The sequence below is a fragment of the Hippoglossus hippoglossus genome, chromosome 24, assembly GCF_009819705.1.
Source record: "Hippoglossus hippoglossus isolate fHipHip1 chromosome 24, fHipHip1.pri, whole genome shotgun sequence".
Taxonomy (NCBI): domain Eukaryota; kingdom Metazoa; phylum Chordata; class Actinopteri; order Pleuronectiformes; family Pleuronectidae; genus Hippoglossus; species Hippoglossus hippoglossus.
This window is the reverse complement of record NC_047174.1, coordinates 10,062,251-10,079,459: the sequence shown is the minus strand read 5'-3', so window position 1 is coordinate 10,079,459 and position 17,209 is coordinate 10,062,251. Positions and strand designations below refer to the sequence as shown.

The following is a 17,209-nucleotide window of genomic DNA, read 5'->3' as shown; positions in this document are numbered from 1 at the left end:
TACGTGTGTGTGTGGGTGGGTGTCATTCTAAACTGTTTGAATAACGATTGAATTAAATCTTACATCGAAATCGAAACTTATATTACACAATATATACAATATGTGTTGTGCTATAAATCCCACTTGTCAAATTACGGTGTATTATTAACATATATGTGTAGATGCATGAACTAGAATTTTGAAGTGATTGCATTAACATTAAATCAAATCAAGGGGGGGTTTATTGTTTTTTTATTGAATTTATTATATACTGAGTATTTCAACACATGACCCCATTTTCTGCACAAATAAAAAAAACGCTAGATTGTTCCCCCTCGTGTGTTCCCTCCATATTCTACTGATCGTCCGAGTTTGTGTAACACTAGAAAATAAGAAGTGGACTTGTTGTTGGACGAGGCGCTGGAGCTGGCTTCCTGTCACGTGACCGCCACAGACAGTGGGATCACGTGACTCCAGTCGCTGAAAATGAAAGCTGGGCGCATCCAGCTGAAACCTGCGCTGCTCACCCTGATCTTCACCGCATGTCTGTACGCGGGGGGCGAGCGGACTGAGCCGCAGGTAAGACCGGGCCTGGGTCAGCTGTGGTCCCAACAAATACACCGGGTTCAAATACACAACATGTGGGACCCACGGTGGACGTATAGCTGCTGGATGACTGCGCATGTTGTTGTTTACAGTCTTTGGTTTTGCTCTGTCATGTTTTAAACCCCCCCCCCCTCCCCCAGGTATGCAGTCTGTGCAGCGGCTCTGTGCTCAACGGCACTTCGGTAGGGGAGTTTTGCTCCGCGTCCGCCGGACGGACACACGGCCGCTGCTGCCTGAGACCTGACAACACAACCGACCCTGAACGCGTCATCGGGTAGGACGTTGCCTTCAGAGGCTATAGGAAATATAGGCATCACTTGTGATTGTGCCGAGTTGCAAGTGGCCTGTGGATAAGAACACGATTTACAAATACTGGACAGAATACGAGCATAAATAATTCAATTCATAAACATAAATTATTAAATTCGTAAACATAAATAAATTACAAGACAGGAGGTCAATAAACCAATTATGTGTATAAACAAACACAATAGGAGAAAGTGAGCAAGAAAATGTCTGTAATATTTCATGATTTATACAATTATCTTTATTTCAACATTTTTGAATACTTTTTAAATGTACTTTTAGCATTAAATGTTGTATCTTTGTCAGTATGATAACGAGGCTGTGTCACTCTAAGTTTTTAGTAAATGAATAACTATCACTATCAATACAAACACAATATAGAGTGAGCTCATTTGGCAGCCAAGGCTTGTTTTGCTATGTCATTATATTGCCATCATCATTTGAGAGTTTGCACGTGGTGAGATTGATTGTCATAACGACCTTCGTTCCCTTTAGACAAAGGTTTGTGGGAGCGGCGCTTTCCTGCTTTGTCTTTCATTTGTGTATAAACAGACGTCCCCACTGTGCCAGTGCTGTGGCCTTTGACCTTGTTTAACTCCTGTTATAACACATAGGCCTCTGCAACTTTTGTACTTAGGCACCTAAAGTCATATCTTCAGTAGTGTTGCTCATGTTTGAAGATACTGTTTTGTGTGTGTTTCAGGTTGGATCTATCCAACTGTTCCCTCACTCACGTAGAGGATCTGCATGAGGCTTCGACAGCGGTAATCATGTATGTACACTCAATACAATTTCATTCCCATTTACACAACATACAACATACTGGTCACTCAAAACAATGGAACACCCTTCCTCAGCTGACGCTTCCTCAGCAACTCTGCAAGGTTATTTTAGGTTTGATCGTATTGATCACCACTGTATTTGTTATATGATTAAATTAGCCCATGAAAACGTGTAGATTTCTGCACTAAGGAAAATGTATTACATGCGACAAGTTGCAAATAAAAACTTTTGTCTTCACTACTGAGAAAGATTTAGATTCCTCACTCTTCAGAGAAAGAGATAAATAGAACTACAACAAATTCACCCCACATAGTCTTCTAACTTTTTTTTATAAAAAATATATATGGTATCATATTTTACTTTCTCAACTTTTGTTTTGCAGAGACCTCTCACTTAATCCCATTGTGAACCTCAGCGACACAGCGTTTCAAGGATTTATTGAGTTAAATTACTTGTAAGTATATTGTTCCAAACAATCATCTGACCGCTGCACATGAGAGTAAATCTACACATCTGTCAAACGGTGTTTCGCCGTAGGATTTTGCCCGGAGACGTAGATTGTCCAGCAGGCAACACGTCGTGGTCGAAGGTGGAGCTCAAAGATGGAAATCATCTCTGTGAGGGCCAGACAAACATGTGCAATCAGACCGGACGGCTGTGTAAGTTCCCCTTTCATAATCCTCCATTGTATCACCAAAAAGAAAATCAACAACTGCGGAAGCATTCTGGTAATACGTGACATCTGTTCATCTCATAATGACTGACAATCCCCAGCCATGAACTGCCCGGAGAACTCCCTCTGCGCCCCCTACGGGCCCGGCTTCTTTGAGTGCAGCTGTGCTGACGACTTCCATGGATACAAGTGTCTGCGAGAGGTCAGTTTCTCAAGCAGCTTTATCTTTTAAAACCCTCCTGATTACTGAGTTTAACACTGGTGCATTTTGTATTGTACATTTGTCAACAGGGGGAGTTCCCGGCTCTCCAGGTGTTCGGGCCCCTTGGAGCATCTGCAGTCGTGATCTCTTTCCTGCTGTGGGTCACTCAGAGACGTATGGTCAAACCGCTCTGAGACGCCGAGCTGCGGTCGGCTGCTTCTTATCTTTACCTGCACTCATCGACTGAACTGAAACAGAAAATGCTGACACATAGTCTGAACTGACCCCATGTTTCATTTAGACATTTTATTTTAAATCCTCTTTGGGGCAGCTATGTTTTATTCAAGGGAATTTTAAAGTCTGACATTATAGACGTTTTTTTACTACTGAATTACTTGTGCAATTTTAAAGGAAGGAGTTTTTTAACAAAATTACCACTTTTAACACTTATGAATTTAGTTAACTGACAAGATACGAATGAAGAGATTGTATTATATTAAATTCTGAACTGTTGCTCGCTGTTAACTGTGCCAAACAATGACTGACTGGGTTTACGAAACCACATATCTTTAAGCACATTAGTGGGGAATTGAAGATTGTATTTTTGCATGTTGAACATGTTCCTTCTCAGAGAGAAAAAAACAAAACAGCTTCACATCATGATTCATCACAAAATCTCAAGCTTGGTTGAGCTTCGAGTTTCATCAGTATTAAAGTGAAACAAGACTCAAACTGTTGTGTACCTGTTGTTGGGCTACACTCCGGTATCAGCTTAAATGTGTCCTTGTGGCTGTATCCTGTGTTCGATGTTACAATGTGGTTGAACGAGAAGTTTCAATGATATTCAGGGTTCTAATAAAGATTTCAAAACAAGACAGTGCTTTCTTTCCTTGAGCTACACCTAAACATGCGTGTTTATATAATATACTTAAGTTAATGTTAAAACCATTTTATACACTTATATGGAAATTTACAGTGAACTAACTGGCAAACAAATCATTAATGAAGAACATTAAATGTAGTTAATATATATAAATATAAGGCCAGGTCAGGTCAAGATAAACTAAATGTCTGAATATTATGCAATTCATAAATTATCCTGTATAGAAACAGCCTATAGAAATGTTGCTTTCAAGTATCATGTGTTGACCCATGAGGAAGTTTCCTTAGCCATAAACCTGGTTTGTGGCTCACCCTCTCTCGCTCTTATCCGATACAATTGATCAAGTCATTAAAAGCTCGTCTGAAGAGTTTATGGGAGCCGTAAAATTCCTCTGAGATTCTGCAGCTCCAGCTGTAATTAAGAAACCATTTATGGCAAGTTTAAAACAGTGCGCTGTGGTTGACAAGTGGAGCGTGTTGTGAACCACAGTTGAATTGTTCTGCTCTAAAAACTGGCAATTAAATGTTCTGTTGTAAAGAAACAGTTCATAACATGGGTCTATTAAAACATCGCCCTGCATGGATTAAAAAAGACAGATTGCCTTCTCATCTCATCTCGATTATTCCACCACAAAAACAGACATGGACTCTGTTTAAAAACTTATGCCATTTCAGATATATATTTATTGCAAGATATTTTGTGTTGTGTTGTGTTGTGTGCAAGCGTTCACGCACACAATTTCCCCAAGATCGAGACGCAGCAGTAACAGCCTCTTGGCTCAGACTGACGTGAGACCCGAGGTCGATCACTGGTCCACGTTTTTGACTCGCAGCACTACGGGGACTGAGGTGCACGGGATCATTCCCAGCTCTGTGATGACCAGGTCCACGAAGTCCGGCGGCGTCACGTCATACACCAGGTTGAGCAGGCCGAGAAAGTCCACTTGGTGCCAGTCCTCCAGCTGAGTCTTCCCTTTACGGGTCACGATGAGGTCGTCTGGGTCATCTGGAAAGGACAGATGATGATGATAATAATTATGATGATGATGATGAAGAGGTGACAGTCACATCCGATGTCTTAATGGAATTTTCATGAGCAATTACATTGAGCAGCATTTCAACTGAAGGGATGAAAAATCACTGCTAAGAAACAGACACTTGGGCTGCTCTCTGCAAACTCCAGAGAAAGTGCGAACCCCATTATGCAGACATTGTCCAGAGTTCATGTCTGAATTTATTATTTATGTAATAATTTAATAAATCTCATAAATTCCTGAAAGCTTTCCATACCGAGCTCATTGGACACGAAGGAATCCGTCTGCACCCTCTCACAAAACTTGTAGGTCTCACAACACACCAGCACAGGCACGTTAAAGGCTTTGGCCACCAGAGCTATCTGTGACGTTCCCACACGGGACATGACGTAACCGTTGGCCAGCAGAGCGTGAGCCCCGAGGAACACCTTTGATACCTAGAAGAGAATAAAGAAGCTTAAATAGAGCTTTAATAGAAGCATATCAATGACTCCCTCATTCTGCTCTGACTGAGTGATTACCTCTGGAAGGATGTACGAGACGGCCGAGATAAGGACGTAGGTGCAGCGGATGCCTCCCTGGACCAGGCGCCTCAGGGCCTCCCTGCCCTCCAGCCGCGGCCTGCTGTCCACCACGATCACACGGAACTTGATGTTCTTCTTGAAGGCCTCGCACAGGATGTGGTTGACCAGTGATGAGCTGAGCAGAGGGGGGGAGAGCAGAGGTTGAAACAGGACAAACATTTAAGCAGTAAGTAAAGAGGGACCACTTGTTTAAAAACTAAAACTAGACACATGCACAGTTATAAAATGATAAAACATTATTTTTTATTCTAACTATTTAAAATAACTTACCATCCATAAACTAGGATGACGTCTCCATCATTGATCTTCTCTATGGAATACTTGGCAATAGCTTTAGCAGCAAGAACGATCTTCTCTTCAATGTAGCACTCGATGTTGGTCAGCAGTTTGCTCTTTGCCTGAAGAGAGAAAGTGTGGAACAGAGGATGAGAGGGACACTGAAAAAATCTGTAACATGAATATGGAATATGTTTATTTATGATCTCTGGCAAAGAACAAATGTGACAATAACCTCTTCTTCTTTGCACTGACTAGGAATATTGGAGATCTCCTTCTTGATGTATTTGATTGCGTTACCCATGCTGGCTGACAGAGGGCGACACTGATTTAAAAAACTGCAAAAAAAATAAAACAAGAGTTATATTTTTTTTACTTGAAAAAAGGCAGACACATTAGTTCCAACTGATATATATAACAGGAATAACTTGAAAATGTTTGTACCTGATATAAGGTTTCAGTTTGTTGACCAAGTCTCTAGATAGTTCTTCATTAAGAGGTGTGGTATAGTCACTTATAACCTGAGGATTAAAAAAATGCATATGCAAGTTGGTGATGTTGTTAAAGGCATTTCATTTTCTTCACTTTCAATATGTCCAAAATGAAAATGCATATAGCAACTTGATATAGTCCACATTGGATGAAAGAAAAAAAGGGGTCAGACCTCACAATTATTATTATTGATATAACTATTATTTTAAAGGGGACATAGCATGCAAATTCCACTTTGTTAGTGCTTCTACACGTTAATGTGGGTATCTGGCATGTCTACCAACCCAAAAACTCTGTGAAAAAACCACTCGATTGAGCTTCCTGGGTTTTGTGTCGTAACAAGGCACTGGAAGTCTCCCTACATGGTCTTGGCCCACCCCCCACCTCATCCCCCCGTCACCCCCCCCGTCACGCCGGGTTTACACCGGACGCAGCGAGGCTGCGAGGCAGCGCAGCGCCGTTCCCAAGCACGCAGCCGCCTGGCTGTTCACACGGGACGAGCATTTCTCCGCTGGTCAGAGCCAGCAGTGTGGAAGACTTCCGCAGTGTTCAGCACTACTGTACGCCGGGTTAACACCGGACGCGGAAGCGCCGCAGCGAGGCAGCGCAGCGCCGTTCTCAAGCGCGCAGCCGCCTGGCTGGTCACACGGGACGTGCATTTCTCCGCGCTGGTCAGCCCCATAGACTGTATATATAAGGTCAGCCCGCGATTCTGCTTTCTCCGCTTGTTGTTGTACCCGTTGAATGTCGGGGTTCGGGGGTAAATGATGGTCTTCATAGCCCCCCCCCCCCCCCTCTCTTTCTCTCTCTGTCTGTCTGCTTGTGTGCTTGTAGTGGATGGGCAGAGGGGGACATTTAATTATGTGATTGGGAAAATTAAAACTCCAGGACAACAGAAGGGGAATACAAAGTATGGGATGCATATTTGATAATTTATATCATATAAAATATGTAATTTATATCGTTTAAAATCATGGGGGGAGAGGGGGAGGGGGGAGCTGGCTCATTAGCATTTAAAGGAACAGGCACTCAAAACAGGTCACTCTGTGGAGGGCTGTTTTATACAGGGTAAAAAGGGTGCTGTTTTATATGATCCTTGTGGTATTTTGACCAAAGTATGTTACAGACATTTCATTAAGACCCCAAGGAACCATATCAACTTGTGGTAAAATGGGCATGCTATGTCCCCTTTAATTTCAGTTGTGAAAGAAGTACAAAACTGTATCTTACGATATCTTTTGACATCTAGCACTTTCAATAGACTTGATAACGAAAGAGTAAATTCAAATAAAACAGATAAATGCTTTCCGTCATCAAGGGAGGAGTTGTAAAGCGTGCTCTGAGGGACGGTACCTGTTTGAAGGCGTGCAGCAGGGCTACAGAGCGAGCATTGGATCCGGCCACAATTCCCTGTGAATACTGGAGGCCCAGTCGTACAATAGCAGGATGAATCACTGTGGAAGGAATGCTGCAGCAGAAACACAAAAAGAGTCAATAACGAGTTTTGATATATCTTAACTCGTGAATTCATATATTACATGTATATTAAACAATGCTTATGCATACAGTCAACTTACCTGAGTTGTTGTGTAAGGGGAGATTTGCGACTGTATTGGTGAAGGTGAGAAAACAGACTGACTTTGTAGCCGTAGTCTAACCGCAGCGGGATCTGGAATCAAGCAGATTATAATCCAAAACCATCAATGTCCAGACGTTCAGGGGTTCAAATTGAGATGGTGAGATTAACACACAGCCACAGCACAGCCTGGACAGAATTCCAAAGGCTACAATCAAATTCTATTGACTTTCATTTCATATTATTTCGTTGTAAATACTCAAGAGCATCAAAAACAGAAGAGCAGTATGGACAATCAAAGACCTGCACAGCAACCAGTGTTGTAGGTGAAACAACAAACAAAAAACAAGTTCTAACCAATATCTCGCACAAAAACATCCTATGGACATCCCACCTCTGTCCAGTTTGCATCATTGAGTTTCCATTTAATGAGTGACGTTGGAATACGATAACAGCTACAGGTTAGCAAACAAGACAAAATTAGACGTATATGAAATCGCACACGTTTAAGAAAGTCAGACCTTGAGGTTTGAAGCAGCATTGTACCCTGGTGTCTGAAAGAAATGTTCGGTACAATCACATGCAGTTAGGACTGGTGGTTAGCGTGGCTGTGTTCTTCCTATGAGAGCGGCAAACTCATACCTGAAAACATCTATGATGCAGACTTATGCAAACTTTAAAAAAAAATCATTCTTTCATCAAACCAAAATGTGAAGGGCTCTGAATTCACTATATGCAGCATATTATTTGCTGTAGATGCCTGATTAAAACAACCAAGATCCATGCAAGTCCTGTTAAACATTAGTCATTTCCATTATGATAAAGAGTCATCAACAGGTAGTTAATTTGTATATGTTCCTTATTTGTATTTTCTAGTTTTAAAGAGTTAACAGTGAATTTACATTCAAAAAAGTGTGGCTGGTAGTTCATGCTCAAGTCATAGCAAGCTGTCCTGAATCAGAGGTTGTTAAATAACACAAAGACTGACCTGTTGTTTCTCCAGCTTCTTGGCCAGTTTCTTTACAACATCCGGGTTGTCCACTTGGACATGTTCTGGGAGCCTCTTCACCACTGGAAATACATAACAAGTGTGACTCACTCCTCAGTGTCACGACTGGTGCTGACCTCATAGCTGTTACAGTACCTGGCTGCAGCTCGCTGGGTGGTGCTTTGGCTTTGGAAGTGGAAGCCTGCGGACCCACCTCTCCCTTCTTGCCCTGTTTGGACGCCCTGTCAGACTCTTGTCGGGCTCGCCTCTCGGCTTTTAGCTCCGCTTTACTCTTAGCGGGCTTGTCTGCCGGGGCAGGAGCTTCTGAGGCAGGCACGGGAACCGGTGCAGGAGCAGGCACTGCTGGAGGAGCTGAGGGAAACAAGCAAAGACAGAGGCACCCAAGTTCAGATGAATGGCAACATGATCAATGGCAACATGGGATATTGATGTCAAAAATACTCTGATAATCAACAAATGAAAATGATATTAACTAGGCACTCAGTAGAGCACATACCTCCACAAAGGCCCAACAGCCCCGTTGTGAAACCACATTTTTATTCTCTAGATCCAGATTTTTATTTGGATCTGCACCAAATTGGAAGCACACTGACACATACATGTCTGTTTTACTTAAATCAACATCCATGAATTATTCTCTGAGAAGTCCACAAAAATGTGGAAAAACATCCTATCTCTGTTGATCTGCACCAACATTTAATATATTCTTCCCTTCCACCAAGGTTCGTGGAAATCCGTCCAGTAGTTTTTGACATAATCCTGCAGACTAATTAACAATCGCTGATGATAACATAACCTCCTCAGCAGAGGCATTGAGTGGCTAAAGGGAGTCATATCCACCTTTGTGTGTCGTGGGTTGCGTTGGAGGCTGAGATGCTGGAGCAGCTGCGGGGACAGACTTCTTCTCTTTCTCGCTTTCCTTGTCATCTTTCCTCTCTTTGTTTTTCCTCTGCTGCTTCTTCTCTTTCCTCAGCCGCAGCTTCTCCTCCTTGGTCAGCTCCTTGCCATCATTCTGTCCAAAGAGGGATGGAGGGTCCAAGAAGACATGAAGATAAGGGTCAGATGTGTAATTTGACCTGAAGCTGTGACAATATAATTCAATAAAACGAAAAACACTGACCTTTGCTCGATCGATATCATCTTTCGTCTCAGGTTCATCTGTTAAAACAAGGACTGATTATTCCATTTGAAATCATCACACACACACTTCTGTTTCTTTTATCAATGGCAGATAACATGGACAGGACTTTACTTAGCTCTTGGCTGTTAGCAAACATCAGGCTAAAGACGCCAGTCACTAAACTGCCCCGCTAGCATCACGTCCGCAGCACAGTTACCACACAAACAAGCGTTTTACTTCAGTCTTTTATTCCTAAATGAAACTACCGGAGACGATGCTAACATGTTAGCATGCCTGCCGTTAAACTCCACTGTCTCACGCAACACCACCGTGGGTAGCTTGTGTGCGATGCTAGCGTTAGCACAGCTAGCATGTGGAAATAAACTCCGCTAAAAGCCAAAGCGGAAGACGACGAAACCAGAAATAAAGGTGCGACACATCACGTCCCCGCGACCGTTGTTCGAAACCACCGCAGCGTCTGTGGAGAGACGCGAAGTGGAGCTGAGACACAGACCCACACTCACCTGTCACTGCGCTGTCAGCCATGTTTACGACGCTGCTTCGCTTCCTCCGCCGCTGCAGCAACTACGGCCACGGAAGTTTTACACCGCCCCCTCGTTGACAAACGTGTCACTGCAGCCCTTCTGTTTCACAGAGTGTTCAATCGTTTGTTATAATAAATTAATAAATAAATAAATTCATCTTTTAGAGACGGTTGCTTGTGAACAAAATAAAGTTTTTGTTGCATGTTTCATCTCAGTCTGGAATGACACCATTCTCCAACACATTTATCTTCACCACATCAACTTATTTTTATTTCAATACCTTATGTTTTCATTCATATTTGTAACTAACTGCTAACTAATCATATTTTGTTATTATTATTTTAACTCAGGCACTTCATTTTACTTATCTTTTTAAAACAGCTGCGTACTTGCATTGTCTTTTAACTGTTTGTATGTGCGAACAGGCCCTGAGAAACGCATTGCATGTTTTACATGTGTAGCTGCAATGACATAGATAAACTTGAAATTTGAAACGGATTCAACCACTAATGGGTCATTCTAAATTCTAAATTGGCAGATTATTAGGTACACCCACGTGAACTAATGCAGTCTAATACAGCCGTGCTGCTATGAATAATACTTCAGTGAAGGTTATGTTGGGGTTGATTCAACTCTATGGCCATTTTGGAGGCTGTTGAATTGTGTTATATGGATGAGCATCTTTATATCACACAGTGCAGCTCACTTATATTCTGATTTTACAGTAGAACCCACAACTGTTTGAGTGTTAACACAAACATTAAAACCTTCCTGAAGGTAATTTATAAAAAATATTTTCAGGATTTATCAGCAAACAGATGTTTTGTCTCACAATGAGTAATTCCATTACATATATCTTATTATTTATCTGCTTTTTTACCTTTTTAAATATATATTATGATTGAATTAAACAAAGACTATTGCATTCCTCAAAGTGATTTTTATAACCTGTAGTAATTTGTGCATATCAAAAAAATGTGTCTAAAAAGTTAGACAGATGTTTGTCACGACCGCAGACTTTTTTTGACCTCATGAGGTTAAATTAAAGGATTTTTCTTGGTTTCCTGGGTCACGAACAGAGGATGTAGCACCTTGTCAAACCTATGAGGCAAACTGTGTATTGTAATTATGGGACAAATGTATTTGTATTTTAAATGTATTTATTGAGCTTTTATTAGTGCCAACTTTTACATGTCATTGATAACTTCTCATTCTGGTGTACTTACTAGAATAACAATAGGAAATAAATAAGGTGAAACATTGTGTATCATTGTATACCTTATCAAAAACATGAAAATGATGACACTAAAATAAAAAGTTTTAAATTACACAATCTGCAGACATTTAAATTCATCACTGTATTTTGTAAGAAATCTTTTATTTGTTTCTGTCACACAGACATTGTCACACAGTAGAAAACAAACCAACACCACGCAGCAAAAGACATTAAACCATGTTCCGTTTGTTGACTTCCACCTCCACAGTATTTGCAGCATTACGCCACAATGCCACCGTCTCTCTGGGATTCCACGCCGGTGTGTGCTGACTGAATTCACGACGCAGTAGCTGGTTGAAGGGGACCAAACCTCACAGAAACACCTGACTTGGTTCCGTTTGACCAGCCACAGCAAGGCGTGTTGCTTCAGCTGCAGGAGGCAGAGCCAGAGAGAGCGGTGGAGGAGGCGGAGGAGGAGTAGGAGGAGGAGGAGGAGGAGGAGGCATGCAGGGAGGAAGAGGAAGTTAGAGGAAGTTAGAGGAGGTAGAAAAATAAGGAGTTGGAGGTGGGCATCGTCTGCATGGCCGTCATGTCCTCTTCATTCTTACCTGATGAAACACAGAAAACAGAAACTATATTATTTAAGAGTCAGTGTTGATGGAACCTGCACAGTTACCAAGCAGAAAGCTTCGATTTAGATATCTGGGAATCCTGACAGCCAGTGACAATGCAGCCCTACAGGAGTGAACCTTCACCCCCAGTGACAGCGCCGCATCCATGCCCTCCCTCCCTCCCTCCCTCCCTCCCCTGCGGTTGCTATAATGGGTGACAGCTGCGGTCTGTCAATCCTCCTTTGACTGTCAGCAGTTGGGGCAGGGTTAGGAATTTTTTCAAGAAGTCCCTGAGACCCGATCAGCGGGGCCCTGCAATGTTAACTGTGCACGTGCCCGAGCTGAGGGAGAGGAGGGAACAGCCCCTTTCACCTGTTGCCTTGCCACACACACACACACACACACACACACACACACACACACACACACACACACACACACACACACACACACACACACACACACACACACAAACGCACACACTCCAAACTCATAAAACGGACACACGCACCCCAATGTAGACCCATCTGTAATAATTTTCCCTTTTTTAAAACCCAAACAGTGAATAAAAAACGGCCTCTGGCGTTCATGTCCCCTTGAAACCACACACTTCCTTACATTCCATAAGTGCTGTATGAATATGGGTATATAAGGAAGCATGTCCTCACAAGGGGCAACAACTGGAATCTCCTCATGCACAAAGCACCCTTTCATAGCCGCAGATGCAGGGTACAGCGGGAAAACGAGCCGGCTCAACAATGGTTAACTGTGACAGGGGAGAGGGGCCACACAGGAACACGTGACGGAGGCTTCGGATCAATTCACAGGAAATTGAGAAATCTTGTTTCGAGTTTGATATTTGGCAAGAAACTAAAAGCTTTTTAACCTTTAAAGAGAAAATGTGAACGCCACTGTTTGACCCTGACAATAAGGATTAAAAAGTGTAGGCGGCCACATACCACATGCAGCCCTGTGATGGATAGTGCCAGTGTGATGATGAGGATGATGATGAGGATGAAGTGTGTGTGTATATAACTCTGGAGGGAGAGGCTGAATACTGACTCCCGGCAGACGAAGGTCACAATCTGTGTTATTTTTCCAAAACATCGTGCTGTGCCAAGTCATGATGATCCTGACAAATGTGAGAATTGTCCTTCGTAAAAAAGTGTTTTAAGAACAGACTTGATATAATCTAATGTTGAAAAGAAGCACATTTCAAATAAAGCTGAGGTTTTAGTAGATTTGAATGTGTTTTACTCACCTTCATCTGTGTCTCCTCTTGTGGTTTTTCTTGTGGGGTCGAGCTGGAGGCCTCAGTGGCTTCAGGCGGCCTCTCCTGCTCATGTTAACTGTCTGTCTGGCTGTGACTCCCTTGATAAACCTGCTGCTATGTCGAACCAAATGGCCGCAAGACAAGGCCAGTCCATCAAGTCCTGATTCTTTCCTGTGTCACACCTCAGCTTCCCCTCACCTGACGGAGGTGTCAGTCAGAGTTTGTTGGGCCGTCGTAAAAAAATGAGAGAACTTCTAACAACTGGTTTGACACCTGGTTTTTACTCACACAGAGCTGCTAATCGAAGAACAATCCAGCGACGTCTGAATCTACAGAAAACCTGAGATGTTTTACCCACAAAGACCTCATGGGCTAAACTCTTTTCTGCTACCACAGAACAGATAAAGCGCACACACCAACCTCAGGCCTGTCCCTGGAGCTGCCCTCTCCACCCACCAACCTCATCTCAAACTGACCCTCCACCTTCCCCTGAGTTTCCAGTTCCCCCCAAACTTCAACCCTGCTGCTCCCCTCTCTCCACCTCAGCTCTCCTGCCACCAACCCATCCTCCTCCGTATCTGGCCCGGTGGATTGTGCTCACAACAGGCCTTGCAGATCGGCCTTTTCTATCCCGCCCCGGGAGCGCCCCCCTCCAAAGCGGCCTCCCACCTGTTGGTGTCCTTTAGAAGCCCGGGCCTCTCCTGTGCCTCCTGTCCGGCCCAATCAGGGCCCTGACAGAGAGGGGGAGCCAGCCTGTGAAATCACACCTCTCAGCTGTTCACACTGGGCTCGAGACACCCTACACCCCTGCCGTTTTTCTCTGTTCACCCACCGCAACCCACCCCACCCTGTCTCGATTTTACACCGAATGTCAATGGTTCCTTATTGGAGGTAAAAAAAAAAAATAGGAGAAAGAGACGGATACAGTGAAACAAGGAAGCAACTGCATGATGGGTGTGTTTTATTAGTTTTTTGGGGTGGGTGGGGGGGTTACAGTCAGAACAGCAGTTATACAGCCGGGGCCACGAGCCACAGCTGAAGCCAAGGTTGAGTTTCATCCCAGTTTGGGTTCTGGGGGCCTCACTTTCCTTTCATTGTATCGCTTACGACTGAGGGAAAAGTGACGACCACTGTTGTCAAATGAGAAACAGTTTTCAAGATGATTTTATGTGACGTAGTGATGTCTTCAGATCAGGACAAATCCATCTGCTCCACAGTGATTCAAATGTGTTGTGAGGTGCCGCCAATGAGAATAAGGTGTATAGATGCGGTTGTGGCACCAGAAACCAAAGCAAACGCAATAACTATCTAGTGGCCTCAAAAAAACCACCAGACCGCGATTACATATATAAAGCAGCAATGAGTGTAATATTAGCTGGTTTTGTTTTAAAGAAAAAATGTTGATTAGGTACTAAACTACCAAATTAAGTCTCCATTGTCCATCATCAACTATTTTTCCAGTAGGAAACACTTTCTTTCATTGTACTTGATCGTATAGAATGTGTAGATCCATAGATGTGTGTTTAAAAGCATGCCACATGTGACCATGCAGCGATCACCAACATACTGTCGAGGCAAACTGGCCGAGCTCAGGGGTTCATTTTCCTCTGCAGCAAGCACAAGCCGCTCCACTAAGGTCAACACCTGTGTTCTAAAATCAGCGCCGGGGTTGGGCGTGATAGGAACCCAGGCCTCATTCACAGAAAGCTCGAGCTCAGAGAGAGGGGCTTACATTGAAACCCAACGCTCTCGCTATTTTCGAGGCACTCGCCGTCCACAAATAGCAACCCCATCCCCATCTTTGTAGCTCCGCAGGTCTTTTTTCCCTCCTCCGCCACAGGATGTTGTCTAAATTCGACAGTTGTTCAATATTTCCCATGGCCCGGGGCCAGGGAGTGCAACAAATGCAACATTTCCACTAATGTCAGCTATGCACCGACGGCCTTGCCAGATATATCTGGTCGCTAGAAATATCGGATGGCTTTTGTCGCTGAGTGGATTCTTGGTCACTCGCACCGGACACAATGGTTAAGACACAAATCGTAATCCGTGATGTTCCTCTTAACGGGACAGCTGATCACTGTCACATTCCGGTGCACCGGCCAACCCGCAAATCAGCCAAAGTGCCTCATGTAATCTTCGGACTCTCTTTCATCATGTGTCACGCATCATGCGAAAGATCTCATCTTACGCTGTGGTTTTTCCTCATCTGTCAGCCCCTCTTCTGTTTTATTCTACCTGAGATTCAATGATCCAATTGAAAACACTACCTAACAATGCATTTGAGTGTGGTTGAGCACAGGATTTCCCTCCTTAACAAACCCACCGAGTCCTTTTAATGAACAATTAAACCAAAATGTGAGCATGACGGCACATGGGCTGCATGTTAACTACAAACTGAGTCAACAAGGTTATTTTTAACCCGCGTTCACATACCCGGGGCCCCCGTTTGCTAATCACTTTGTTCCCCTCGCCGTCATATCCCATCTGCCCCGTTGCCAATGTCACAACGTGCTTTTATTGGCCAGAAGGAAATAATCTCCCTCGGGACGGCAGGTAGAAGACCGACCAGGCCCGGAGCAGTTTCTTCAGCACAGGATAACATGGATTTTGATTGTTATAAATAAACTGGCAGCTGACACCAGACCAGGTCCCTCACATGCACGGGATGGGGCAACCTTGCAGAGTATCCCCGGGTACTGTGGAGTAAGCTCCCTGCAGAAGGGGGAGAGTCAAATCCCTTTAAATGTGGTTTATTTCATGTTTTAAGATTATTATTATGTATTTACAGGTTGTCTGTGATCGTAGGGGTGTAAAATATACTGCATAATGCCAGAAAATGGGATTATGTACACAAATAGTATGAAAAATAGGTAGGCAGATAAAGTATGAGTCTTAATAAACCAAAAAGATGAGGAAATACGCAGCATGTAGAAGAAAAATGACAAAATAAAAGCTCACATTTTAAATCTGGAATCGTTCCTGATACCTCAGCTACAAACTGAGATGGGAAATTGAGCTGCTTGATCCCAACAAAGTTAAAACAGATCTTTGTTGTATGTTGATGACTCATTACATGGAACTCTCTGTCCTTCCCTGGGCACAACAGTTGCCAGGACGGAGGTTGACACAGCTGTCGCAAAGGAGCCTGGTCCCGTGTGGTGAGGCAATGGAACAGAGAAGGTCAGAGGTCGCCCGGCGTTTAGGCTAAAAGAGAGAACAGGTGACGGAAAGGTGAAGGCGACTCGCTCCCGTGATTCACCGAGGGGACGGAGGGAGTTGGACAGATGCTACGGAGGTCAGCGGATTCAGGAATGCAGAAGTTTTCAATGATGAAGGGTTGATCTTCCACTGAAGGGCGTTAACACATACCTTCTGTGCTGTTTGCACCAAGAGATGATGAGATAACTGATCTTAAAACCAAAAAAAAACAACCTCCGTCAAATCTCAGTGGAAGACGATGCAACTCAACAAAAGGTGACCACATTTGATTCCGTCATGTTTCCTCTCTGCTGCTCCTTAATTACGCTCTGGTCTGTCACCGAAGCCCCCAAAAGGTGACAAAACAGGAAACACGTCTTTTCTCACCAATCAAACAATTAGGACATAAAAGGGTCCTCTGGGTGTCAGAACGGGGGTCTTGTCCCCCTAAATGACCCCGTTGTAATGGTCAGGCTGGTGGCCTCTGACCGGGTGACAGGTGAGCTGCAATGTGGTGGATCAGCCCACAGCAGAGCTCAAACCTGACTGTATTTGTTCTACATGTAATGCGGAAACTCTCTCACGGAGGTTTCAAGTGTCGTAGGACAGTAGTTTGTTTAGTAGTAACAACATTTTCACAGATCTGTAGACGGGAAACAAGGAAACAACAGCCTGTGTGTGCAGATAAGCATGATTTTAATGAACAGAGTAGGAGTTTTATTTAAAACACTGGTAGTTGGTTCACAAATGCCATAAATTTATCCATGACATCATCCTACACCACCTCACTTTATAAGCTAAATAAACTTAATGTACAAAATAGAATGACTGGATAGTTTCA

General features: G+C 43.5%; 3 protein-coding genes across 3 annotated transcripts in view; 1 reads left to right on the top strand and 2 right to left on the bottom strand.

The window, feature by feature from the left end:
- The window catches only part of snx17 (sorting nexin 17), a 37,734-nt gene extending 25,251 nt beyond the window's left edge, over nucleotides 1–12,483 (bottom strand). The window contains exon 1 of the mRNA XM_034580217.1: nucleotides 12,322–12,483. The gene's annotated coding sequence lies outside the window, so the exon portion shown is untranslated. The remainder of the gene's footprint in view (nucleotides 1–12,321) is intronic.
- Nucleotides 403–3,419, top strand: atraid (all-trans retinoic acid-induced differentiation factor). The gene is made up of 7 exons (XM_034580220.1): nucleotides 403–558; nucleotides 726–859; nucleotides 1,595–1,663; nucleotides 2,057–2,128; nucleotides 2,212–2,333; nucleotides 2,449–2,549; nucleotides 2,639–3,419. Exons 1-7 carry the CDS (start codon nucleotides 466–468, stop codon nucleotides 2,741–2,743), a joined length of 696 nt encoding a protein of 231 aa, XP_034436111.1. The 5' UTR covers nucleotides 403–465; the 3' UTR covers nucleotides 2,744–3,419.
- Nucleotides 4,083–10,138, bottom strand: eif2b4 (eukaryotic translation initiation factor 2B, subunit 4 delta). The gene is made up of 13 exons (XM_034580214.1): nucleotides 10,047–10,138; nucleotides 9,523–9,560; nucleotides 9,243–9,414; nucleotides 8,538–8,753; nucleotides 8,382–8,464; nucleotides 7,395–7,486; nucleotides 7,171–7,285; nucleotides 5,770–5,846; nucleotides 5,561–5,663; nucleotides 5,320–5,447; nucleotides 4,987–5,164; nucleotides 4,722–4,902; nucleotides 4,083–4,437 (listed from the first exon to the last, which is right to left on the bottom strand). Exons 1-13 carry the CDS (start codon nucleotides 10,066–10,068, stop codon nucleotides 4,238–4,240), a joined length of 1,605 nt encoding a protein of 534 aa, XP_034436105.1. The 5' UTR covers nucleotides 10,069–10,138; the 3' UTR covers nucleotides 4,083–4,237.
- Nucleotides 12,484–17,209: the final 4,726 nt, after the last annotated feature.

Coding starts and splice junctions, on each gene's coding strand:
- atraid (XM_034580220.1), top strand. CDS start 466: ATGAAAGCTGGGCGCATCCAGCTGAAACCTGCGCTGCTCACCCTGATC. Junction 860..1,594: donor GACCCTGAACGCGTCATCGG/GTAGGACGTTGC, acceptor TGTGTGTTTCAG/GTTGGATCTATCCAACTGTT. Junction 2,334..2,448: donor CAATCAGACCGGACGGCTGT/GTAAGTTCCCCT, acceptor GACAATCCCCAG/CCATGAACTGCCCGGAGAAC.
- eif2b4 (XM_034580214.1), bottom strand. CDS start 10,068: ATGGCTGACAGCGCAGTGACAG. Junction 8,465..8,537: donor ACCCAGCGAGCTGCAGCCAG/GTACTGTAACAG, acceptor ATGTATTTCCAG/TGGTGAAGAGGCTCCCAGAA. Junction 4,903..4,986: donor TCTCGTACATCCTTCCAGAG/GTAATCACTCAG, acceptor ATTCTCTTCTAG/GTATCAAAGGTGTTCCTCGG.